At 40.6% G+C, this 26654-nt stretch overlaps 1 protein-coding gene across 4 annotated transcripts in view; it reads right to left on the reverse strand.

The window, feature by feature from the left end:
* LOC116395235 (rho GTPase-activating protein 7) overlaps positions 1 to 26654 on the reverse strand; it is a 78915-nt gene that overhangs the window by 17459 nt on the left and 34802 nt on the right. For 2 of the 4 annotated variants that reach the window (XM_031868954.1, XM_031868953.1), the window contains exons 1-4: positions 9559 to 9844; positions 1300 to 1371; positions 1072 to 1153; positions 308 to 371 (exon numbers count right to left, since the gene is read on the reverse strand). In XM_031868954.1, coding sequence (XP_031724814.1) covers positions 308 to 371; positions 1072 to 1153; positions 1300 to 1371; positions 9559 to 9571 — 231 coding nt within the window. In that variant the 5' untranslated portion in view covers positions 9572 to 9844. Of the gene's footprint in view, positions 1 to 307; positions 372 to 1071; positions 1154 to 1299; positions 1372 to 9558; positions 9845 to 26654 lie in introns of those variants that run through there. The other 2 variants (XM_031868952.1, XM_031868950.1) reach the window with 1 other exon arrangement.

Genomic DNA, 26654 nt, shown 5'->3' on the forward strand with positions numbered 1-26654 from the left:
TACTGGATGGTAGATAGAATGTCAAAGTTGATTTTGTTAATCCAGTTGGAATTTACAAAAAAAAAACACCATAAAATAAAAAAATAAAAAAAATCATTCTTTATAACTCCAGCTTTGGTTTTCTTGGACTTCACTTTCTCCTAGAAAGAGGAACTGGAGGAGGAGGACTGATCACTTTGTATCTGTCAAAATCAAGTGATGCTTAATGGGGAGATTTCATGGTGTGACACCCCCCACGGGCTCGGCCTGCCTTCATATGAGAGTCCTGCTGTGTTCCAGTTTCTCGGTGTTTGCTCTCAACACTCACCCTGCGTTTTGATCTCCGTGGCTCCAGCCTCATTTCCACACTTTTGTTTAGAGTGCTTAATCTCCTGAAAGAGGGAGGAGAGATGAAAGTGGATGGTGGTTAGACAGGCAGTGTCACATAACAGTGACCTGCTGTACACATTCTGATACGTTTGCCAAAATGTAAGCAAGCGCTTGTGTTTCAGAGCAAGCTTGTGACCAGAAGGCAGCTACTTTAATCCCCGGACCAACGGGATAAATCGGAGGAAACGGCAGCATTTGCCCGTCCCTCATTACCACCACTGTGATGCCCTTGAGCAAGGCACTAAACCTCTAACTGCTCCACTGGAGCGTCTTATTGACTACAGATCACAATGCAGTTGTAGTAAGTGAATGTGAAGCAGAACGTTCCTGCAAAAGGGTCTAAAGAGACTAAACTAAACATTTCCCAGTGGAACTACAGTTAAAGTAATACGCAAGAGAAAAGCATGTCACTATTACAGCTGTAACTACACAATGATGTTAAACAAATACAAGTAATTAACATGTTTATCCGTTTTTAATAACTCATGCATAAAACAAAGCTTCAAAATGGCTGATTTACCTATTCAATGATGTCATTCTTAAAAAGTGGGTCCCCAGAAAAAAGGTTTTATAATATAACTGAATAAAACAGCAGTACAAATACGGCCTCAGACATTAAAGCAACCAACCATTGAGTTTAATGAACATGTCTCTGACACACAAAAAATAAAAGTTTTAGATTTAGAAGTGCACCTGTGTTACCTGCAGAGTGAATCGAGGGCATCCTTATCCAGGAAGCGGTGATCACGCTTCGCCCACTCAATGTCAATGGGAACCCTGCAGTCTGACACACACACACACACACACACACACACACACACACACACACACACACACACACAAGACAAATGAAACACTCAGACATTGTTTGTGTCATCTTGGTGATGACTCTGGGGGCTGTGTGGATTACACTAACACTCTTATATTTACCTTTGAATAATTGCACATACTGAGGGAAGCCGGCCGCTTGCAGCCAATCGCAGGCCTCCTTGGCTTCAATCTCTGCAAACAGAGAGAAGAAAAACAGCATTTGATTCAATTAAAATCATTTCACGCTCCGCCCGCTTTAAGAGGGCAAATATTTGCCCTTAATCAGTCGTGTGTTTATGAAGTTAAATTACATTTGCATTTGGGTAAAAACTGGAAGCACATGCAGGCTATTAATTATCTGTGACTCTTGGAAGAGGCCATTTTAATTACTGCTAATTGGCTGTGTGTGGAGATGAGGGCTTCCCTCCTCTCTATCTTCTATACCTCGGCCTTGCTTCGCCCTCTGAGGTTGTTGCCATCGATGTGCACATGACGTTCTCACATGCCACTCATTTGCTAGTGATACCCATGAAAAAGGATTCATTTCAAAATGTGTGTGTTTTGTCAAACATAGATCCAATTATGGACATCATGGACATCTACACTCTGACTTGAGAATCTTGGTGCCAATGTTGAGCTGTTATCATGATGTAAGAGACTGAAAAGCCCAAACATCACAGGCACCCTCACTCTGGTTTTCATATCGGGTTCCATAAAAAAAAGGCAAATTCTGGTCCTTTTTTCTTGCTCTGATTGTGATTTTTGAAGGATCTGCTACATTAGCATTTGTTTCAACCAAAATTGATGAAGAGAAAGAACAAACAGACAAGAGACCCAAGAGATAGTAAGACGTCAACACAAATTTCACTGAAGGATGCTGTTCACAATGGCAGAGAGTATCCAGGTAGGCTGCTGAGTGTTTTTTTGAAGAACTGTTGCAATGCTCTGATTTAGTTTCTTCTCCTCTTGTTCTTATCTTTTAAAGTAGAACAGAAATATATAGTTTTTGTTCTGACTTGTGCACTTCACACGAATTCATCATCCCTGGTAAGATGGAACATTATGCACAATAACTGCACATTGAATTTAGTTATTCGCACAAAAAGTGTGGTAAACCCCAAACATGTCATTATCTTTAATATCGTTATATATAAATGTCCCGGTCCGTTGTTCCCCAGCTTGCTCCTAGTCCATGTCCATGTGTCCTTGTATGGATGTTATAGTCCTGAGCAGGTGGGACCTTGCATGTTAGCCCCTGCTACGAATAGAATATGAGCATCTAATGTTAAAGCGCTTCGAGTGGTCGGAAGACTGGAAAAGCGCTTTACAAGTAAAATCCATTTACCATCTTCTTCCTCTTAAAAGTTCATGAAATCCTTATTCTTTCAAAAGTATTTCTATCGGTATAAAAGAAAAGATGTTGATAGTGAGAAGAAACACAAATATAAACAGGCAATAAACCTCTTCTGCAGTCAAGTATTTCTTCCACATGAGAGACTCTGAAGCAAAGTATTATTAGAAAAGACCGAGTGGAAAAGAAAACATTCTGGCGTGAAGCATAAAAATGATTTGTTGATCCAGGATGTTTACAATAAGGAGCGACAGAAATCATTTTCTCAGTCTGGTTGCACGGCCCAGAAGAGGATTTGGATTTTCTGAGGGGTCTCAAAATACTTGTCCACCACAGCCCTCCCTGAAATGTTAAACGTGCTCTCTCTCTCTCTCTCCGTGCACAAGAGGCCCGTCACGGGGAGAATACCTGCCAAGGGCATTTCTTGTTTTCATATTCAAACAGCATGAAATATGGCCGACATTAGGCTCCACTAAAGAACAACAGCAGCAGTTTGCCCATGACTGATCGGGTCTTCAAACACTTCTTGTCTGGTGCTTGTGTTTTTTACTGCCTACTTATTCACTTCAGTGAGACTTGAAGGGAAGGCACATAATTCACATTTCATTTTTTGGTGACTTTTGAAAAGTTGTTTTTCTAAAATTCACTAGACAGCAGGATGGAAACTTGGAGTATGAAGTGGTCTCGCTATTTCCCCCAAGACACCCGAGGATCTGGAGAACAGCGCGACACAAAGCAGATGGCCCAGATACGTAAACACTTGGGGGGGGAAATTCAGCGAATATGGCAATCATCAAAATGACAGAAGAGGGAGGACAGACAGACAGACAGAAGTAAACTGACTTTACGTGAGTAGCAGCCAAAGAAATTAACAGCTTGCACGGTAAAATACAGAGGGATTGCCAGAAGTATGTTCATCCTGACCCAAAAGTCCTGCTTGTTAAACATCTGAGAGCAGAGCCTATTTTCCGGCATTACGATGGAGATGTGACATTTGAGATAGAAAAGGGATCAAGTGTGCTTGCAGAGCGGCGGCCTCGCATGTCCGCGAGAGGATCTGTAAATCCAGGGATATGTGACTCTACCAGCGTTAGAGCCCTGAACTTAGCGAGACACCCGCACCACTTTCTCAGTGCAGACATCACTCCGAGCACTGTCCCTATCCATCGCTAACACTGACAAATCACAGCCCGTCATTCTGCAACCTTGAGGGTCACAAGTTAAAAGCTTGTGACATTTAAACCGGTTTTCTACTTTAAATAGGTCTAATATTCTGCTTTAAGGCAATCGTGGCTCAGAGCTTAGAGAAGGAGCTTCTGTTGGAAATGTTTGAGGTTACAGTCCTCATGCCTGCAGGGAGAATCTTAGAGGGGGAAGTGAGTGATTATCATTTTTAGAATTATTTCAGAAGTCCTTGTGTGAAGCGTTCATACCCAAATAACTGGAGGGCAGTTTGCGGATGGAAATGGATTGGCGCTGCATTGTAGTTGGAACTGAGATATGTGTTGAAGTCAAAAGAATGAATCAGAAGGAGTCAGTCGAACTTGGATGAGAGGAGAAAGCCCCAAAGCAAAAGTTTGTCTTCTTTCATTTCTTACATGCTACAAGGTGTTTGGATGTTAAAGCAACACGAGGCATCTTCACAGCTTTGGAGGCGCCAAAAGGCAGCAAGACGTAAAATGAAAAATTGCAACATCAAAAACACAGAAATACAGGAAGCCCAGACAGGTAGACTGCGCTCAGTGTGCTTGTGTTTACCATCCCCTCTGCCTGCCCAAAGAACACCCAAGAGGTACCAAAGAGGAGAGAGGAGAGGAAAAAGATCCAACAGTGTGAGTCCACTGTTCTCCGCATGGAGTGCTATAGCTCACTTCTGGGCAGGAGATAGATTTCAGACTTTCAGATGCGATTCACCTCTTCCATGTGGGTAGACAAGTGTCCAAAGGTTTGCTTTGCCATGTAGACCTTTTCGCTCTGACATTAAAGGATACCTTGCTACTTCTCCTCCTCTCAGCACCCAGCCCATGCCAAATCATTTCCTAAAACAGCCGGGAACTAAAGTTATTTAAACAGCTGTAAAACAACACAACTTGTTGGGACTATCTCCAGAGGCATCCGCATTTTGGTGCCAAGTTTGAACAAGGAAGGAGTGGAGCCAAAAAACAAGATATATTGGAAAATAATTAGCTGGCGCAGGCGATGCTGCTTGGCTAAATAGCAACATGGTAGCGACATCTGCGTTTCCTAGAGAATGTGTCCTCTCTTGATTAAACAGCCTCCCTGTTTGGTTAATTAGTTTGATATAACAGTGATAACGACCTTTTGAGGGGTTGATACAGGAATACAGTGGACGCGGTTGCACATTTTAAGTTTAACGCATACAGGTATACCTAAATATTGTACTGTCCACAATTGCATCTTTAACATTGACTGTTAATCCACACCTGTCAGAAGCAACAATATACTTCATACTCTGCTGGTATGTTTGGTCACCGACTTTGACTGCTACATTCAGGGGCGCCTCTCTACTCAGCTCAGCGTTTACGTGAGTAACGCTATCTCCTGGGCTCCAGTATGACCACAGCAGGCAATGGCCTCTTCCCTTTCCAAATGACTCTGCCTCTGAGGAAGTTGTGATTTGGTCCCTCTGGGCTCCGCTAAGAGATTTGGATATGCGATTAGTGCGGCTCCGGCCTGCTAGCGCCAGGAAGCTGGACAGCGTGTGTCTGAATGCTGAGACGTGCTCAGCGGACCGTTTGTGTTTGGTGTTAGGGTTTACAGCTTTTCTGTCAATCACTACAAATGACTTCAGAGAAAAAGACAATTGTAATACAATCAACATGGATTTGAGGTCCCGTTTTGACATATTCTTTTCCTTTTGAGGCTGATTACGGTGTGTGTTTTCTTGATAACTTCAAGAGTCGATGTTATCATCAATCAGCAATTATCAATTAGCAACACTTCATGAATCAGCCGGTTCATGGATTTCACTGGTTATAAATCACAAGGCACACAGTCCATGCCAGGATAGGTAGGTACTGCTTGCTTGTGTATTACCTTATTTATCATACTTGAACCACAACAGAAAAATGCATCCACGAAATAAGCGTATTTCCTAAAATGTCACCCTATCCCTTTCAGTGGAAGTAAACGAGAGTCAAGGCAACTTGTCACACTGATGCGGATTAACCCTTTGCCTGCTATCTGACCATCGGCCATATTTCTGAGCCAAAGTCCAAATTTAACTCATGTTTGAGGGCTTTTCACACCACTTTTACGCCTCACTGTGTTGCTGTTGGGGGAGAAGAGCAGCCACTGCCCCGCTTGCAGTTCAGGGAGACGCTTGAGTGCGTCTCACAGGACTCGAGAGGTGTGGTTAAAGATCAGAGGTATATGTCAGCTGTCAAAACGGCGGACAATGTTTCCCTCTACCTATTGCACGGTTCCTCTGCTGGTATTCCCCTGTCAGTCAAGTCAGCTCAGCAAGTGGAAGTTTAAGACGTCTGTGCGTGTGTACAATACAACTTTTCTGATGAACCAGGACTTGAACGATCTGCCCCAGCCCGACATGCGTTGAAGCCGCACACAAAACTAACTTTAATATTGAAAAATATATTTTTTTAAATCCAATGCTCATCAGAAGTATTGCTGCGTGTTTGTCCCGCTGACGTCGGCAATGATCAGCGAAATGTTCATATTTTGTATTGTGAGTTATTAAAAAAGGCTTTTGAAAATTCCCTTATTTTTTAGGCGTCTCAGTGATATCCTGTAATAATCCTGCTGAAATTCCACAGTTAATGTGGAAAAGTCATAAAGGCCACTGTGACGGGGATCCTGACGCCTGCCTACTGTCACCACTGTGAAGTACCACAAACACAGGCTTCTGTTTTGCAAAAACATACATGTCTAAAGTTATATTATATATTTTACTTTACAAATCTATTTTATTCTGTATAAACAGGGTCCTTTTACACGTATTTCTACTCACTTAAAATAATCCCAGGAGCCATCTAGAGCCCTTAGACACAAGCCAATATCCGTCTATGGTCACGTTTACAATATTTAAGGTTGTGGTATAGGTTTAGGCTTAGGTATTACACAAGAAACACACAATTTCCCCTAATATGTTTATGGGAATGGCAAGGCTGATCTCTGGCTTTTAATTTTTTGCTTAACAATTGTTTTTGTATTTATTCATGTTCTAGTTCAGCATCTTTTCAAGATAACATGCTACACAGCATTTTATGTTTTGTTTGTATTCTAATATACTATAATATGATTTCAGACTTTTCATGAAATTTCCAGGCTGCGCACACACACACACACACGCACACACACACACACACGCACGCACACACACAGAACATGACTTGGCTCATCCTGAGCTGGCAGGTATATCTGCATGAGCTCATACATAGACAGACATAATCCTGCAGTATAATCATTCCTGCATGCTGTTGCCAGTCGTTGCTAACAACACTGTCTGTCCTGAGACTCTGTGCCAGTGGAGAGATGGCTTTACTAAGTTCGTATAAACACTCTCAGGTTGGCGTGAAGCAAATTGGAGGAACTACAGGGGTATTTCAGAAAAACAGATATGACAAAGCCCGGCACTGTGTCACCGGGCAGAAAACCAGTTGTCGACAAGCCAAACTAAACCACATGGAGGGATTTGTTTTATTATTATTTATTTTCTGTAATTTTAGAGCACTTCACCTGCTGTGTCCTCCTTCAAAAGTTGGGCAGCCTTTTACCATGATTTCATGCAGGCTGTAGAGCAGATGTCTGGGAGGTATGCTGAGCGGACATCTAGCTTGACTCTCACTGGCCTTTGCATCCAACTATGGCAGCTATGCTGGAAGAATGTCGACCTTCTACTAGATCATCCAACTGAGCTGATTTAATGAATTAATCTGAGGAATAAAATAGGCCATCGGGTTTCACTCTACATCCACTACATCACCTTCTGGTTTGTTCACTTTTTTTGTCACAGTTCAAATCGGACTTGTGTTTATCTAACGCCTTTCTAGTCTTCTGACCACTCAAAGCTATTTACACTACGTGTCATTCACCCATTCACACAAACACATTCATATAATGATGTCACACTGCATGGCTACATCCTGCCCCATCAAGCCTCTCACATTCACACACAGCAGGCACAGCCTTCGGTAGCAACTTGGGGTTAAGTGTATCACCCAAGGACAGATCGACCTGGAGTCGGGGATGAAGACATTGATCTTCCGATTGGAGGATGACTCGCTCTACCTCTGAGACATGTGGGCATCATAGATCACCGTTCATAGCCAAGGCTTGGTTATGTCTCTTACTGTTTCATTCAGTTTAGTGCAAAACTAAACATCCTTTATAAGGTTAGTAGCTCATCTGCCAACTATATGCATCAGTGTTTTCACATCATGATTGTTTCTGTGGTTTTTGGCATCTTTTAGTAAACTTTTAATGAGGGAGGAAAGGGTCCAGACTCACACGGACGTATAGCGCGCCTGCACAAGCGGGAGACTGTTCATGCGGAAGTGTTTTAGATAGTAAGGTTTTAGTGAAGATGCATGTGTTTGGGAAGTAGTGAGTATACGACTGGATAAATGAGACTTGGATTATACTGCACGAGTTGTGTGAGAGTTTGTAAACTGTTGCTTTGATATAGTTTTGCTGTTGATGGTTAATCGCCGCCATTTACTTCATTCAATTCATCAAAACTTTTCTCCATTTTTTGATCCTCCTGTCCACTTGGAGGCATGCGGGGAAACCAAAGTTTCCTTCATGAGTTCAGGGTAACACGGGGTGAGTACATTGATGTACAGATGTGTATTTTGCGGGTGAAGTATTCCCTTAAAGATTTTCTTCGTACATGTACTAGACACATCAATAATTCAGCAGGTGGTTTAGCTGCAAAGGGATTTTACAAGTTTTAGGCTAGTGTGAGGCTAAGGATTAGCGTTTCATTTTTTAATATACTCAGATCTTAGCACAGCTTTTCAGCAGCTCAAAAATATTGATGTATTGTGCTGCAGTGACCAACTCCATCACTTCAGTTCACTGTTAACTGGGTTACTTATAAATCTGAAAATTAGAGCCATAATATTGTTATTGTAGCACCGATGGAGAATGATTGCAGCTTTCCTCGTCACAACCTGCTTCACACATTCACTGACACACAACAACATGGTGAGGAAGTCACATGTTATGTAATGGGAGTGCAAATATGAGGTCCACTGATGTCACTGTTGAAAGCAGAAAGACAAAAATAAAACCAAAACTGCAAATCAGGTCACAGATTTCAGAATAAAAGCAACCATTTCCAAATAATTTACATATGATTATCATACAGGAGTGCATTACTACACAGACATACATATATTGAAGTTTTTAGACTCAAATTCATTTCCAAAGTTTGAATATTTGCACACTTTATTTGGCAGTTGATCAATTCTCTACAACAGAGCACATTTTAAAAATAACCCACACACATTCAGAGTGAGTCCTACGCCGTTTTTGACAGAGAAAAGGCTTTTTATTCTACTGGAGTTCAGAACTGATCTTGTGATGTTTTCCTGCCCACGGCCTTCAAACAATAAAGAGCTCTCAGAGGATAATGGAGCGCTTCAAATTCCTTTCCTGCCGCCGAGAATCAAGAACAAGCCTGTTACACTTTGACTAAAGCTGCTGATACATATTTACACAAAAATCTGTCGAAAACTATAGTGGCCAAGCATTACTCCAGCCTCTCATGCACCTCATAATGTGAAGTCAGTCTTCGATTAATTCAACAAACTACCAGAAGAGACTTTTATAAGTAGCCCAGGAGCTAAAGTCTGTCTTAATCAGATCCTCATTAAATACCACTCTTTAAGCTAATTAACCAATCATCTCCTTAATGAATGTCATCAAGCATCAATTCTCAATTGTCATCTAAAAGAAAACAGGCAGAAGTCAATGGCTAAGATTCTCATTATCTCCCCGTCTGTCATATAACGCAACAGATGAGCTGCAACTGAACACATACTCACTTGTGATCAACATGCTTCTTCTTGGATGGAGGGAAGTTTAACAAACTTCCATGTGAGAATGGATGTAGAGTCAGACGCATAAAGATGTTCAAAGAATTAAGTCCAGAGGGAAAAATAATATATCCAATGTTGTAATAAAGCAGTAAATTCCAGTAGTACTGGTCATGTTGGGCATCATGTTAATGAAGTCATTGTTGAAGATTTCCCCTACCACTCCCCTTCCTCTGACCCGGACCGGACCATCTGAACACCGAGGGAGGGGAGGGGGGAGTCCTAAAAATAACCAGAGGTAAACACTTCAGACACATGAGGTTCAGACACACAAACCGATATTACTTTGAGCTTCTGTGACTGTATAGAAGTGGAGGAAGGATCGGAAAGTCAAATTAGGGAGATACAATCTGTACATGGGGAATGTTGCTGACCCTCCCTGGAAGGAAATGAAGGATCCCAGAGCGAGCTTTCTGCCCACTTGGTAGAAAGGCCATCACTGACCGCAGATTTCCACAGGACAGGAGTTGGCTTTGAGCCTGGCAATTTATACTATAATTCAAAATAGGCAATTCAGAGGAGTGAGAAGTTCCACTTTGCCTCAAATGAGGTCTGTAGTGAAACTCATGATAGAAATCAATATTCCTCGGGCCCTGCATCACAACCCTCAGATGATGAAATTACAAAAATACAGTAGCGTGGAAATTAACAAGATTTTCTCATTTTCAAGATTGAAGATTTTCCTCCGATTCTGATCTCTGACCTGCTCATGGCAGTTAGCGTTGGCAGGGGGAGCTTTGAGAAAGCGCCACTTCAGATGAAATGAAATACAGACGAATGCCTCAACACGATGGGGAGAAAAGTCCTTGCCATGCCCTCATAGCCTGTAGTTCTTCAAGGTTTCATCTTGGCTCAGTCCAAGGTATACCATTAGCGTTAATGGCCTTCCATTTAACACGTAGGTGTTTGATTATGAGATTCTAAATGTGAAAAACTCCCTCAGAGGAGAAGAGAGGAGAGCGGTCTGCATGATTCGCTACATTAATTCACAAGTGGAGGGGGAGAAAGTGGGAGTAGGCAAACAACTAATGGACTTTTTCACACTCTGTCGAGAGTCATGCAGCAAGAGGAGGAAAAGCAGAAAGAGAGAAAAAAACAGGACACTTGTTTTCTACTCTTTGGCAACATTTGTGAGAAGATTTGTAGGTTGAAAAAGATCTGAAAACATCTGGTTATGAGTAATATAGAATATACAGAGGTTAGACAGGCACGTTGCTAGGTTTTGAAAATTGGATAGGCCGAAGGAATTTTGGCTGGGCCTTTTATTTCCAGACGTTAATAGATTGTTTACTTGCGAAAAGTTTCTATCTATCACAAGTGGCACATTCCAGTATACAGACGAAACATTTTCAGGTATTTCTCACTTTATACTGCAAGTGTTAGGATAACATTTTGGCCGGGCCAGGGTCACCATCAAATTACCCTAACTGGTTAATTATATGATGTGTGTGAGGACAACACAGCTTCAGAGAGGACAGCTGCCATGTCCTGCCTTACAATTTGTTGAAGCCATTATATTAACTCACCAGCAATCGCATTTGTATTCCAACCTATTTTACTGCACTTTGAGTTATTCATGTATTTATTCATTTGCGAGCTCATATCAAAGTCACAGAGGGGAAAGAGAGGCCTGCAGTCTCTGGAGGCTGACAAGATGTTGACTAGAAATCAGGATTAAAGCAGAGCTCAGGGCCTGACCTCTGGCTCTGCTAACAAAAAGCCTCTCTCTCACTGCATGCGAGTGTCTGTCTGCGGTGTATAAAGGTTACACAAGACTGCATTTCCTTCTCTCAAGCAAGAGCCTCACGGGCGTCAGAGGAGGAAGAATCCAACAATACTCCCAGCGGATGGGAGTTTTTGTGTGTATGTGTGCAGTGTTTATATGTGGTACGTGCATGCGTGTGTACATATGTGTGTGTGTGTGTGTGTGTGTGTTTGAGGGAGGCAGTTACAGTATGCAAGGATGTGATGTGTTGCGTTTACTCTCACAAGCTTAGCCTTGTATGTGTGCTCTGGGGCGTGTACGTGTTTGAGTTAACTTTGTGCTTTTAAGTGTGTGTGTGTGTGTGTGTATGCAGTCCAATCTGAATCCAGCCTCTGAGGCTTCGAGGCTGGTATTTCCGATGTAGCAGGACAGGAAGCGGCCTGCTCTCTTGAACTGTGTCCCTCCTTTTGAAAACTGCAGCACACACTCTACAAGACCTATTACTTCATCAGTGTGTGAGTGTGTGTGTGTGTGTGTGTTGGGTGTGTGTGTGTGTGAGAGACAGTTTCTGTGTACATTTACTGTACGTACGTAGAGTAGTCTGGGAAATATTTAATCATAAAAACAAGTAAAACAATTAGTCAATTAATCATTTCAAGTCATTTATTACGTAAAAAGTAAAACACATTATTTGCTTCCAGCTTCTCAAATGTGATTTAATTTGCTGAAAAATAATTCACATGTCAACGTCCACACATCACACCACAGCACCCTGATGTCCTAACCAACAATATTATTATGGATACCACTTTGACAGTGCATTAAATTGATCATCAAAACAACCGCCTTCCTCCGTTTAGCCTCACAAAAATTAACCAGAAGAGAGATGAAACTCTACATAAAAGGCTGAGGACACCGCAGTGGGTGCAACTAGGCTACAGAAAGTAAATAGACCCAGAGGGCACCAGTCTTGTGAGCGTGTTTAATTTGGCTCACATAGTGTGCTCGCCCGGTGATTAAATAAGACAGATGCAACTTTTTGTATTTTTTCATTTATTTACCTACGTAAAATAAAGCAAACCTTGAAACCAATTACATGTACATCTCCATGAATTATGTGGCTGCCAGCGTGACACACAACTGTACTACGGTTTTGAATCAAATCACGGTATTTTGTCACCGTAAACAAGAATGTGACTTAATTTACACATCATAGCAAATCCCCTTCTGTCTCTCTGTGTAATTCAACAAACAGCATGAATGTTACAGTCATCACTCCCAAAATACATCACAACCACAGCTTCCTCACAGGAATAAATGTCTTGATTAAATGCCTAAATCCTGTTTTCTTTCTCTGTGGAAGTAAACATTCACTGCTGCAGATGACTCAAGCGGCCTCATGGTCTTCACAATCAATTAACTGGGGGTCTGATTAGAGCTCTTTATTAGCACTTATAATGATCTGAGAGTGTGAAGTAACGGGTCGTCTGCACATAGTTCATTTGGAAAGTGTCCCGAGTACACCCCCTAAAACCAACGGGTGGATACTCTGGCAGGAGCAGACTTTTTGGGCCCTTATTTTCTTCTGCTCTTCGTTTTGGTCAATGATCTTTATCTGCATTCAGAAGTGTATGTGGATTTGTGTGGGATAAGATGTTTGTGTCCCTCCAGTTAAATTTTTTGTCAATGTAAGAAAAAGGTTTTCTGATACCTTCAAGTGATTTTAAGGTACTATTACAAAACACTGGGATGCCTTCCTGCAATACAAAACCCAACATTCTGTTTATTCAAGTGCATAATTGCCCAAAAGGGTGACGGACAAACTCCCTTCATCTCTCTACAACTGTAAAACACAATAGCAAGGAGGTCTGTAGTTCAGATACACAGCTTCTATATATGGGGAAAGTGATCTGATTACGAGCCCTGAATTTGACATAAGGGTGAGCCTTAAACACAGAAATGTAAAAAGTACAAAGCTGTTTTCAAGGTAGAAGCAACATCTGTAAGAAGGAGTAAGAAAAGAAGAGCAACATGTTATTTTGGCTGGTGTTTATAATGGGCAGGCCATTGCAAGTGAATTCAGGAGATATCTTTCAAACTGCTTCAAAAGAAGAGGTCAAGGCTGCTGTTACAGCATCTGGTCTCTTTTTTTCTTGACAACACCTGTGAGTGAAGGTTCCACTTTCACTGCCAACATGATATCCATTTTCCTTTTTTTGTAAACATAAAACATTTTGAGGCCTATAGGTCACTTCATGTATCTCCGATATCAATCACAAGCACATCTGAAAGCTCCACTGAGTGATGCTTTTGATATCCGCTCTCAATGACATGACTGCCTGTATTGTGAAAAGGTTTTCAGCTGAGCAGCATTGTGTGGAGCTCAATTCAGCTTTCCACAATCACAACAATGTTTTGGTCCACACAACTCAACAGTGCGAAAGGCAGTGAGTCAAATAACCCAGCGTGTGAGGAAAGTTAGTCAACTCAGAGGTAGGTGTGTCAAACCCAGGATATACTGGGCGTGAGCATATCAGAGCAAATAAACTTCGACAGAGGCCAAACGAAAGAGAAATAAATGTTATCAAACTTCTGAAAAACGTTCAGAAAATTTCTGTGCAGCATTTTTCAAATGTCTTGTATCCATTTTTGGGTACAGCCGGGCAGCTTTGGCTCAGGGGCTAGAGTACCAGCTGCTACTGGTTAGTCACAGGAGATAGTATCTGTCTGCACTCTCCAGGATAACAGTTAGCAGGCGAAAATACGAAAATACTGTAGTCAGGGTGCGCAATACGCGGAGGAAATCGGGGTCCACCAAACCCATTGCTCCAGTGATATTATGCTGAAGCAATACATAGGATTTTATAAATGCAAGCCGAGGAGATCAACCGGGCTATACACGCTTTGCACACACATCACCAACTCGTATCTCGTCAACATTAAGGCCACTCACGCAACCACCAACTAAACAACCATGTTGCCACGCAACAGAATCCACACAGCACACTTGCCTCTCTCTCTCTAACCCGTCAGTCACAGCATGTTGAGTCGCTATTTTCAACCGAGTCTAAACATGATGTCAAAGTAGGGAAAGAAATAAATCCACTGCTTTTCAAGTTGTACGAGGTAACGTTGGGTTTTCTAATTCAGGCAACATTTGCATTGTGGCTCATTTGCAACAATGCCACTCAGAAACAACCGGGTATTCAATGCAATATATACAGACAAAAGGTTTGCACTTTGCGCTTACTACACTAGTAAGCTTTTAAGGGACACATTTTTTGTAAAGATTTTTCCAGAGACGCACCAACGTTTTGCTGTTGATCAAGGGGTCTCGGACCCCCCTACCTGTTGTATTTCGCACACTGACTGTAGTACATATCAAATTAGGCATTCAAAATTTGGAGAAAAAAATGGGAGAAAGTTGGTGTGAAGTTTAAAGCACTAACTGGTTCACTCAAGTGATAGATGAGGGCCGTTTGTTTCAAAATGCCCATTCAGCTCCATCTCCAATGTTGTTGATATAACAAGCAGAAATGTCTGTTTGGGGATTTACTTGATGGATTGCTTTCTACTTGCCATCTTGTTATCTTCCTTCCAAAGTTCATCCTTATTTCCATGCCAAAACCTGCATATCACCAAACTGTCAGCTATGTTTTCTTCTTGATGAATAGCCAGCTGCAGGAGTGTGTTCAACGACTGGGCAGATGCAAATGTCTGCAACTGTTTGTAAGCGAAGCTGTGACCGAAAGCACGGCGCTCAGGAAATTTCCTCAGATAATTTAAGATTAAAAGGAAATTAAGGGAAAGGAACATAATTTAATGTGGTAAAGATAAAATCAACAATACAGCAATGGTGATTTTTTAAAATTGCTATATGCTGCTTTTAACTCTAGAGCTGCACGTAAGGATGTAATATTCTGGTGGCCACATACTTTTGCAGTCATTGAAATAGATATAAAGATTACATTTAAGAAATAGGGAATGAGCTATATACAAAGCAATTTATTAAAGTATGATTAGAATATTAGCAGCCTTTCGGCAACTCGCGCACATATCGACAGTCGCCTTATCCTGCAGAATCACAGGGACGCCCCACAGCCGACCCTTCCAACTGTACTTGTTGACACAAACTATAAATAAAGCGTTCTGTTGTTTTGTTCTGGGCAGTGGATGGAAACCCGGGGACATTGCCAAGGGTCAGCAGAGCCCCTGGCACCGTGTTCAGAGATGTTATTACCAGGCTTTCAGCCTGATCATTGTTCCAAAATGTCTCTAAACACCAAGTGTGACAGTTGGCCTGTGGTGGTGTAGTGACATCCTCCTCTGAGGCCAAGTGTGGAAACCGATAAGGCAACAAAGCTACACCTGGAGCCACTGCGGCACATTTCTGTTCTCAAAAACCGAACGTTTTGAGATCAATTTGGATTCGTTTACATTATAAGTGACGCATATTGTCAATGTTATATCTATGCTGTCATTAGAAATGTTGACAGCTGTGTGATTACAGAAATGGCTGCTTCCTAGGAAGCTTTACCAATAAAAGTATCCATACTGAAGGATGTAGATTCGCTCAGGTAACATATACTGTACGGGTATTAATAGTCTGCTAACTTTTCAATGTTTTTGAAAGCGCATTGGCACACTATGAAGTTTGTTATTCAGGTCACTGTCAAAGGTCTGTGTGTTCCTGTCAGGAAATCCTACACCAACACCAGCTTCACCACCTTCAACTATGTCCAACAACAGATCTGACCTTCAATGCCACTGCCTGACCATGTCGTCCAGTGGGGTTCACCTCAAACACTTCCATCCACTATGATGATGCAGTTTAAAACCCGACACAGGCTACAACTCTGGCCACTGACTGGATAACTGAAGAAGTGTGGATCCAAGTGCTCCTGAAAAGGTCCAAATCACCCCTAAAAAAGGTATTTGATCAAAAACCAAAAGATCTGATGATGGCGCAATAGGAAAAGTTAAAGGATAACCAAAGTTATTTTAATTAATCTAGAGGACATGTCTGCAAAAAATGTCACAATATTCTATCCAACAGCTGTTCAAACTGGACGAACTGAACAATATTGCCATCCTGTTAGCATGGCTTACCACCATTAAAGACTACTAATTAACATGTTGTATCCTGTTTATTTAATTTGCTCCAAAGACAAATGTAAAAATGACAAGGATTTAAGGGGGGAAAGCAATTAAGGATATTTCCCAAAAATCTGAACTATTCCTTTGACAAATGATTGTATAGTTTCATCGTAATGAACTGGTAATAGTACTATTAACTATTAAACACCTTTTACTTAAAATCTTTGGTGATTTAATCCAAAATTTAAAGCTTAAAATAAGTGTGAATAAATAATAAGTATCTAGACATTACTGACTGTATTGATTTGTTGCTAAAACGGCATTCATATTTAATGTAAAATATGTTGTATAATGCATCATGCTACATTTAGAAGTTTCCATAATACGTGAAGTTAACACTTACTGGCACTGAGCTGGTTGTTCAGTGTTTCCACAGAACGGAAAACCCCACCATCATTTCATCAGCAGAGCCAAGATGGCTGACCTCTGGGATTTCCTCGCTCTCCACTGAGTGTGTCCAATATATTGTGTATTGTGTATTTATGGTGTTTGCGAACGTGTGTCATACCAACACTCATTTCTCGGGAAGTCATTACCCGAGAAGAAAATGACCATCAAATTAACGGTAAAAGCCTGTCTGGGTGTCTCATTTCCATTTATGGCAGCGGAATGTTTCTTTAAGATGTGATGAGGGAATATCAAATGTGAAGAAGACTCATGTGGAACTTTTTCTACTGCAGTCTTGGCCAGGTCTCACTCGAAAAAAAGATTTTTAATCTCAATAGTAATAACCCAGGTAAAATAAAGGTTAAATGAACATAAATTAATCTTGAAAAACAAATTCAGTAAACACAGAAGCACAGTTTTTAGGCACAACAGCCTAAACATAAACAATTGTTTGTATTTTTGTTGTTTTAATTTACAACGCTACCACATGTTTCAAACGGACCGTAATCTGGGAGAAAATATGCTTCTCTCGAAACGTAATTGCACAGACTTTATGAGGGTCTTCAGTGAAGAACGGGAACCTCTTCTATGAGGCTTCATTTTTTACCCAAATACCAAATCAGAGTGGCACCGACCAGAGGGGCATGTGGGCCAACCAGAAGGGCAGCTGGGTATCGTTTGGGTCTCTAAAGTTTGTCAAGAACCGCAGAGTTGAGTCATAATTCTCTATGCATTCATCACTGTTCATATAAAAATGATATGTGCAGCTTTAAATTGCAGTTTCAAGTCCTGTATTTGTTTTGCTATGTTGTGACTCGCCCCTTCCATTTGATCACGGGTGTGTTTGGTGTATTTTTTAGGAATTAAAAAGACCCTTTTTTTTTTTTAAAACAAGCTCCCTTTCATCAAAACTGTACTAAGAAAAATGTGATGAACTCGGGTGAGGAGAGGTGCTCTGTTGACCTTTGTGTCACAGTGTGGACATCAAGACAATGCAAAACACTCTCGTTATGTGTTTCTTTCAGCCTGCATTCTCAGAGGCCTCCCGTGACAACACCAGCATCCTCACCTCAGAGTCTTTGTCACTGCAGCACTCAGGATAATGCAACCTTTCAGAAACGCGCCGTTCTGATCGCTCCGTCCTGTTCGCCTGCACAGGAAATCCTTCCGTGATTAACCGACCCTTCCTGAGTAAATGCCTGTCTGCCTATTACACTACCCAACTGTTTGTCTCTGAAGTAATGTGACCTTCTGCTCGCCTTGTCGGCGCTATACCGTGCATGCGATTACCTGTCTGTCCGTCTGTCTCCCTGCCTGTTGACTTTCTTAATTCAACCTCATTCTGCTTTGCTTTAAAAAGGAGAAATAAGTAAGATTTTGCTGCACGGCGGCACAATATCTCCATCTGCAGAGGGTTGATAGGGTTTGCAGATCAATACCAGTGGCTAAACAAATATATCAACTGCTGGGGAAAAACTCACTCTGTATCAGAGGAAACACTCCCTGTCTAGACAATAAATTACTTAATACGAACTCCAGAAAAGCCAATTGACTGAGGGCAAAGAGGTCTGAAATGAAAGGCGTAAAAAGATTTGTTTTCTTTGGGGTGTTACTTGCTTATATATAATGTTGAAAAAAAAAAATACATACAAAAACATTTACATGATTATTTTAAAAGCGGTTGGCGGGTAGTTTATAGTGTTAATTCCAGTATTACAATTTTTGACATATTTTGACTATTTTTAGCAGAGTAAGTGATTTAAGTTTGGATGTAAATTTGACATATTTAACTTAACAGATTTAAGTTAAATACAAATATAGACAATAAAAAATAATTTAATATTTTGGACATTCTCGGCATGTAATGGAGACCTTGGAAATACAACTTTAATATTTCTAACAATCTTAATTCTCAAGTCAGCTCCGTGTCAGCCGGACAGACAGATGTTGGATGTCTGAACTCTGCTTCATTTACTACTGTACTGGATATACAGTAGCTTCTATATCTGATCATTTGTATAGCTAGGGAACCAGAATATGGTGTTAACGCGTGTGACACATAAGAGCCATACTTCAAAAAGCTAAAACTAACCAGGATACCAGAGTGCATGTAAACACACGCCTACAGACAGGACTATTGACAGTAGTACAGTAGAGCAGTTGGGATGTACTAATCGAAGCAAATGTGATACACTTGATGCTTTTCTGATATTCGGGCTTAATCAAAACAAACCGGGTGCAAGTCCTTTAAGCAGCCTGGTCTAACAGAAATGTGCAAACGCTTATTAGTTCAATCTAACAACGTAGTTTTGTTTCTTGAACCTAGAATTAAAACGTATAACTGTTAATAATTGTTACCTAATGATAAAGTTAAATTGATAATCAAATTCTGTTGCCTACACCTGACGTTAAAAAGTTCAACCAAATGACGTACTTTTGTTGCCAAGACATTAAATAATGTAACCTAAAAACGTAGCTTTGTGTATTGTTGCCTTAACAGTGTATAGTTTTGTTGTACAAATTGTACAACATTTGTAAGACACAGGCCGCCCAATCCCGATTTTAGAAAGGTGTGAGGGGGAAGCTGTATGGCCATCTGATGAACACTTCAAGAACCAAAAAGCTAACTTTAGTAGCAGCTTTAGCGAGAGCTTTTGTTGTAGGGACGATTTGAATAATGAAGTTCATTAGTTACTTTCTGGAGTCAGTGCCATGTTTGTTTTATCAGTTTTACTGTTGGTTCATTTAACTTTGTGTGCTGGAATAAGACTTGGGAGATTTGTTTTTTTGCCATCCAATACAATTTAAATCAACCAGATTATTTTGCTCGTCTTTCAGGCAGAAGCTGATTGTAAAAATATCTTATAACAATAGATTAATGAATGCTCCACACATTAACTATGGATGATCCAACAAATGAAATGAATTTCCCCCCCAAGCTGTAGAAACCAGATCCTGCTCTTCTGGTTGAAGCAACAACATAAAAGTCACACACACAGACTTGTATTTCTGGAACAGTGGCTCCTTTGTTTCTTACTTTCTTTCTTTGTTTCCACTCACTATCTTACTCTGTTTCGAAAACTTAATTCCACTTCTCATTCAACTCCCAATTTCCAATTAATCTGGTGGGGCCGACTTCTCCCACGCTGTCCCCTCCCGGGGCCTGTAAACCTTTGATGGAAACAATGACTGATAACTCGAGAACAAGAAAAAATTAGGCCGCTTCGTTATTGGTGATTCATAATCCACTTCTGAAGTGTTAATGGGGACACGTATTTAAGCTGCCAATGTTTAATATAGTACACTTTCTGCGGTTGCATTAAATCGGTTGAGGGAGGGGTGTTAATGGAAGGAGTGGAGGGGCAGGTCACACTTGGCCGTCTGCCCAGGACGAGACTTAGCTTTTGGGTTTTCTTAGCACTTTGAGGTGACCTGGATATCAGCGTGTGGAGAACTCTTTCACTCTCAATCTCTCTTTTCATCTCTCTCTGTTAGTCTCTCCTTGGGTTTTTATTTTTTTAATCCGCCTCCTTTATCCAGAATCACTATCCGTCTGCGTCCGTCTCTCTCTCTTTTTTTGCTTTCTGTCTCTGTGCATCTTTTTTCCCCCCTCTTCCTCCCTTTCTCTTGCTCGCTGCACTGATACAGGAATAATAAACAAAAATCCTACCTGTGACTTTCAAGCACTCATCTCCTGAAGATTAAATAAAGTTTGTCGCTTCTAGTCTCAAAGAAATCAACAGAAACTTGTATAAGCTTGGTATGTTCCAAACGAGCCACTTTTCAAGCCTTCCAGTAGTGAACGTGTGAGCTTTAAAACACGTGTTTGGTGGTATATACCTTTAGCACAACGTTCAGTCTGGTTCAGAGGACTACACGACATGAAGTCAATTCTTGTATAATCCAAGTATAGCTTTCTTAGACAGCACATACTGTACTGTGCAGGGTCATTTTGTGCGGTCGTCGATCTCTATGAATCACAGTGAACATAATGAGGCGCAGTGAGACTGATGAGACCAGGCGAACCAGGCAGCAGCACGGTGGAAAAGTAAAAATACATCCATTTTTATCTTAATTGCCACGGTGAGTCAGTACCTGAGCTTTGGGGGCCTTAATCCCTCTGACAATTGCCTTGAATGCCAGACTTAATAATACGCACCCTCGCACACTGCTAATGATCAATGAAGTTTGCAAATAGTAGACCTTTAAAAAGTTCAAAACCTTTAAAGGGACGTGATAATACCTTGAAAAATAAACATCACTTAGTGGAATATAGATTGATTTACATTTCCATGTTTTTTCCCACAGATCTACACATGCAATGGGACTGCTAACAGCTTCAGAGGACACTTGTCTTTGGACTTTCAACATTCAAAAAATAAGAGAGTCAAAAATAAATAAAAAAATCTACACCGCTGAGCTTCAAGTCCGAGGTAAATACTGAATAGACAGCTGCATAAAAGACCCCGAGGTGCTGAAATCTAGCAATAAAATTATAAAATAAAAAAACCCAGTAAATTGGCAAGCCATGATGATGATAACATTTTGAAAAGAATATCACTTTTGCATCAGGCACGTTTTATTTCTATGTAGTTTAATTAAATTACTTTGAGTTTCACATGTAAATTTCAACTTTATTGAGATTAACACATTGTAAATTGACCCGTTTGACTCTTGTAATTTGGCTTTGTGGTATTTTAAAGCCAAAGTCTGCCATTTGTTGTCAATAGAGAAGCACCATGAAGTGAGTTTCTTTTACCTGACCAAGCAACTATGAACCATTTCTGCAGTGGCACCTTTTAAACCCTTGTGTAACACTTGTTTTCCTCCAGCGCTTTCGCAAAGAAAGTTTAACCTTTCACATGTGAAAAATATATCGACATTAAATGCCACTGAAATATTAGTTATTATCCACCGACATCGAGTCCAGTTTCTGGACAAAGTTTCTGTTCTGATATCAGCTGTGCTACAAATAAAAGAAAAAACGTAAAAACGAACAGAGAGCAAAAGTTAAAAGCCTCTGCTCCTTAAAATAGATTTTACTTTTATAAATCTCCATTAAATCCTTTAGCTTTGATTGACAATATGTGCATGCACAGGGCCGATTGAAAGCACACATTCATGTTATTTTCCCCTAAAGGCTGTCATAATTTACTTCAGACTAATCATTGGAGATCATATAACATTTACAGATTACCGTCATCTGTCGGAGGAGGCGACTACCGACTTTGAACCACCAAACATGTCTGTTTTTACAGTCAGTGTAAATGTGTTCAGGTCAGCTCTGCCACTATTATCTTAATTGAGTTTATTTAATAACCTTATTGGATGCAGATAGAAGTCATTCTGACACTGTAAATCTGTGGTAGACCGACATTATAACCACAGGTCCATTAGTGGTAATCAGTTGAGCCAGAAGGCAGCAGACATGAGCACTGGTGACTAATCGGTAAACTCTCTTCATTCCTGTTGCCAGCTCCTTTCTCTCTGCTGTGCTTTTTCCATCTTTCTCAATTCTGTCCACAGCATAGAAATTGCAGTTGAGTCATTATTTCATTAACTACACTGTGGAGGTCAGAAACACTATTTAAATATATCTCAACCATTCAGAGCTCTGCAGGTATCAAGGGTAGGTCTGGATAATTAGTGAGCACGAATGAGTTATTCATTACCTAGATTTAATAATGAATGCACTTACCTTACTAAATTATAGCTTTATATTATTGGAGTCATCCACTCATGTTATTGCAACTGAAATTCCACGTTGTTGTGGCTCCGCTCAGTTGTTTTCACATAGAGAACCACAGAGCTACATGTTGTCCCTCAAATGAATTGTCACACAGTGTTGTGGCCATGCAGCTTTAGCTGCTAGCTACACACAAGCTGTTGTCAGGGACTGCACATTTACATATTTAAATCAGCAGGTTCTTTCAGATAAAGTGAGTACCGATGCAACGCCAGCTCCAAACGAGAGTGTTGCATTATGGGCTGTCTGTGGCCATTATGTTGATGCTTCTGCTTGGGAAGAAAAATACATTCCTGACGCGTCAAAACAAATTGCAATCTTCAGATGCTTTTACTGCAGAAACACACCGCTGACTGAATCATCTGTCAAACTGACAAGAATTACAGTTATTACAGATATTCAAAAAGTTCAAATGACAGTCAAAAAAAAATTGCGAGAGAGAATATTTTCAAACGCTGGAAAAGGGAGAGTGATCTCTTTATCAGAGTCATCTTATATCCGGGCCAATATCATAATCATTACATTTAAAGTATGTATTACTAACAAATGTACAATTATTATCAAAACCTTCACTCCTGATACCTGTCAGTCTCCATTGTTATGACATTAGTGTAAGATTTTGAACATTCTGGGCAAATATTGGTTTTAAAGCCACCTACATTTATTTTGAATATTTATATACGTATAGTGTCATAGTTATGAGCTTACTGCCACAGACAAAGCTGCGTTATTTGAAGCATTGGTGTGAGAATGTGCTGTTGAGTCCGCCTGCTGCATGTTAGTCCAGTCCAATATTCAAAAACTCCTTCTCTACCAACTCCTGAGGATAAACAGCTGATGTTTGGCTGCTTGATGTTCCACTGTCTCCACCTTCTCTAACTGACCGTCTGCTGTTTGGTGTTCAGTGGGCCTTTCAGAGCTTTTTTAAACTTCAATCACCCCTTCTGACTGAGCAGACTCACAAGATTAAAAATCGATCCAGGGGTCTGAACTGGCCCTTGGCTTTTTCCCTTCATAAATTCTACTTTATATATTAGCCATTTTCCCAAACATTTTGTATACAGTTCACATCCTGCCATCACTGGAGACCGCAGCCCGGAGCCTGATTCTCACAACAACCTGCCTCCTTGTATTAGGAGGGTTCGGAAAGAAGGCTTTGACGAAAAGGTCAGGCCACCTTTCGCTATGGAAAATCATTGGCTGCTAAAGATCATGACATTAAAAGGTATGAGCCGAGAGGCCATAAGAGAGGGGCAGCGAGGAAGAACAGATAAGGCCGTGGTGGCAAAGATGGACGGATGGAGGGATGACAAAAGAAAGAAGTAGAGTATGAGAGAGATTACCAGAGGATAAGAGGGACAAAAAGAGGACAAGGAGACAGACAGAAGCACAGGTGGTTGACATTAAGAACAGACAGAAACCTACAATCAGTAAAGTGGAAGAAGTACTCACATATTTTACTTAAAGTGGCAATAGCCTTCGGCTTTCATTACTCTCCCTCTTCTCCCTTTTTGCTTCTTTTTCTTTTGTTCGGGTAGAGTTTACAAAGTTTCCCTCCCAAACTTTATTAACAAAAAGTAATATCACAGCACCAATTACTCCGGTTGTTCCAGCGTCTGGCATTTGAGACCAGTCTCTGGACCAAGACCGATCTCGGGAACTACAACACTGGCTACTACTACATAAGGCATAATACCCGACAAGTTTAAAGTTTAACCACCCAACGTGAATGTCACTCGTTACACTCATAGAACGTACACACTTGAAGGGTGTTATCCAGTTTATGACCCAGCCATTTGCGAGGGATAACACTGGTCATGGGATTTATAGAGCGATGCAGTAGCCGACAAAAACTATTTAATATCAGTTTGAATTCAACTAAAAAGGTGTTCACATACACCGTTACTGTCCAGTGCAGACAACGTTTTAGAGAGAGAGGAAGGAAAAGAAGCTAGTGGAACAGCAGTGTTGTTGGTGTGGACTTTTCCTTCAGCTTTGTAATCATAGAGTAAAAAGTTGAGTCTCTACAACAAGGACAGTATGTTTTATTGGAGCAGCCAGCAGTGTTTACTGTCCTACTTCATGTGTTTGAAGGCATGAACTGTTGAGCTACATTTTTTGCCATAAAAATCAATTTTCAACCCACAGTGAAATGAGGCCAATGTGCTAAAGGCTGAAGAATTAGACATACTGTATGTAGGCTAGCGCTGCGTTAAAAGAAACTCGGTGAAACCAAATGATTAGAGCAGCAGACAAACCCTGCAAAGCAAAAAGTGAAGAAGCCATGCTCCTAGATTCTGTTCCACAGTGTGTGTGTGTGAGTGTGAGAACACGAGTGTGTATGTGTAAAACAAGTGGGTTGCTTTTAGCACAAACCCGATAAAGGCTCTCAGGTGTGGTCTTAGACCTAGCTCTGTGTCGTTCTCTTACAGTATCTGTGTGTCAGTGTTGTATATATGGTCCTATAGATGTACAAACAGAATAGAAGAATTAAATCCACCAATTTTTCAGCAGAAACGGCAGAACTGGGTCACTGAATATCACACTGTGGCCTGTTCAGAGTGTAATGGTAAGACACAGTTCTGTTCTAGACAGCAGGGAATCTCTCTGCCCAGTCATCAGATGATTTATTGATTTATCAATAGAATTGTCAGATCCTATTTAAGCATTCTGTATCAGTTTATGTAATCCTGCCGACAAGGGCGTCAGATCACAGCAAGCACACATATACTGTATGTGGCCCGACAGACAAGTCATAATCAACACATTAAACTAACTGCAACCAAGCATCTATCCTAAATATTGTCCTATTAGATCATGCACTTCTGTTCTTTCACAGACGGAGAAATGAACCCTAACCCATGCAAATGTTAGCATGCTATCACGCTAAACTAAGATGGTAAACGTTATACTTGTTTAGCATCAACATGTTAGCATGGTGATGTTAGCATTAAGCTCAAAGCAGTTAGCCTCACAGAGTCTTTGTCTGGTCTCATCAATACAGCCCAAAATTATTTGGGATATCTATTTAAAACTTTACAGATGATATGCTGTTCGCACTTATGGTTTATTGAATTATTCCATTGAAGATATGTGCAAAGGACCTCTATGTTTAGCCATATATGAAGCAGGCAACTGAGGAGTAAAATGTGCTTTTATAGGTGCATTTAAATGATGTGTTGTTTTGGGACATTAAATATGTCAATCAACAAAATTGCAAATATTGTATTGTCATTTGCGCCAATATGAAATGGCGGTAGAAAAAATAGCACTAGCAGCTGAAATAGGTATAAATGATGGTACAGTTGGTATCATTACAAATCGTATCATAATGAGTAAGTGTTATGTCATTATGCCATTTCAACTCGATTAAATACTAGTTAACTAGGCAAATGTAAATATCATGAGATGGATGTTTTCATTATGAACCTGCTATGAAAAACTTTTAACTTTGCCTTCAGTCTCTTGCCTTCTGTATGAAAGGCATGCAGTGTTTTGGTGATTGCCCAAATGTGTCAGTAGCTGCTAATTATGCTTTCTGGGAGAATATAGGATGATGGTGGTGTTTTTGCAAACAGATGTATAGACTCTTGATCATTTTGTGTCTAAAAGGGAAAAGGCTGGCGAAGTTTTCATACTGTATGTGTCTTTCAGAAAAAAAAGTGGTTTGATGTGTGCTACAAAATATACAGTACATTGGGTTAAGTAGTCTTGGCAATTAGGCCTTTAAGGGAAAGAAATTAATGAAATTCTCCTGAGGAGGTTCATATCATGTCTGACCTCTCAGAAAAGCATGAACAAACTTGAATGCAGCCACTGCCCCTGCCCCCTATTTTGTTAAGCTTTCTGACTTCTGACTTGGTAAAATCTTTGGAGAGAGATATGTTGCAGAAAACACCGGAGTGTGCAGCCTGAAGCAGGTGGAAATAACTGGCAGCACACAGTCAGCAGTTGGTGAAAATGCTGACCAACACAAAGCACTCCATCAACTAAACATTAAAGAATCAATATTGTGAGAAACAAAACTCCACTGTGTATGAGGGGCCGGAG

The sequence above is a fragment of the Anarrhichthys ocellatus genome, unplaced genomic scaffold (genome assembly GCF_004355925.1).
Source record: "Anarrhichthys ocellatus isolate YVR2014 unplaced genomic scaffold, GSC_Weel_1.0 scaffold45, whole genome shotgun sequence".
NCBI lineage: Eukaryota > Metazoa > Chordata > Actinopteri > Perciformes > Anarhichadidae > Anarrhichthys > Anarrhichthys ocellatus.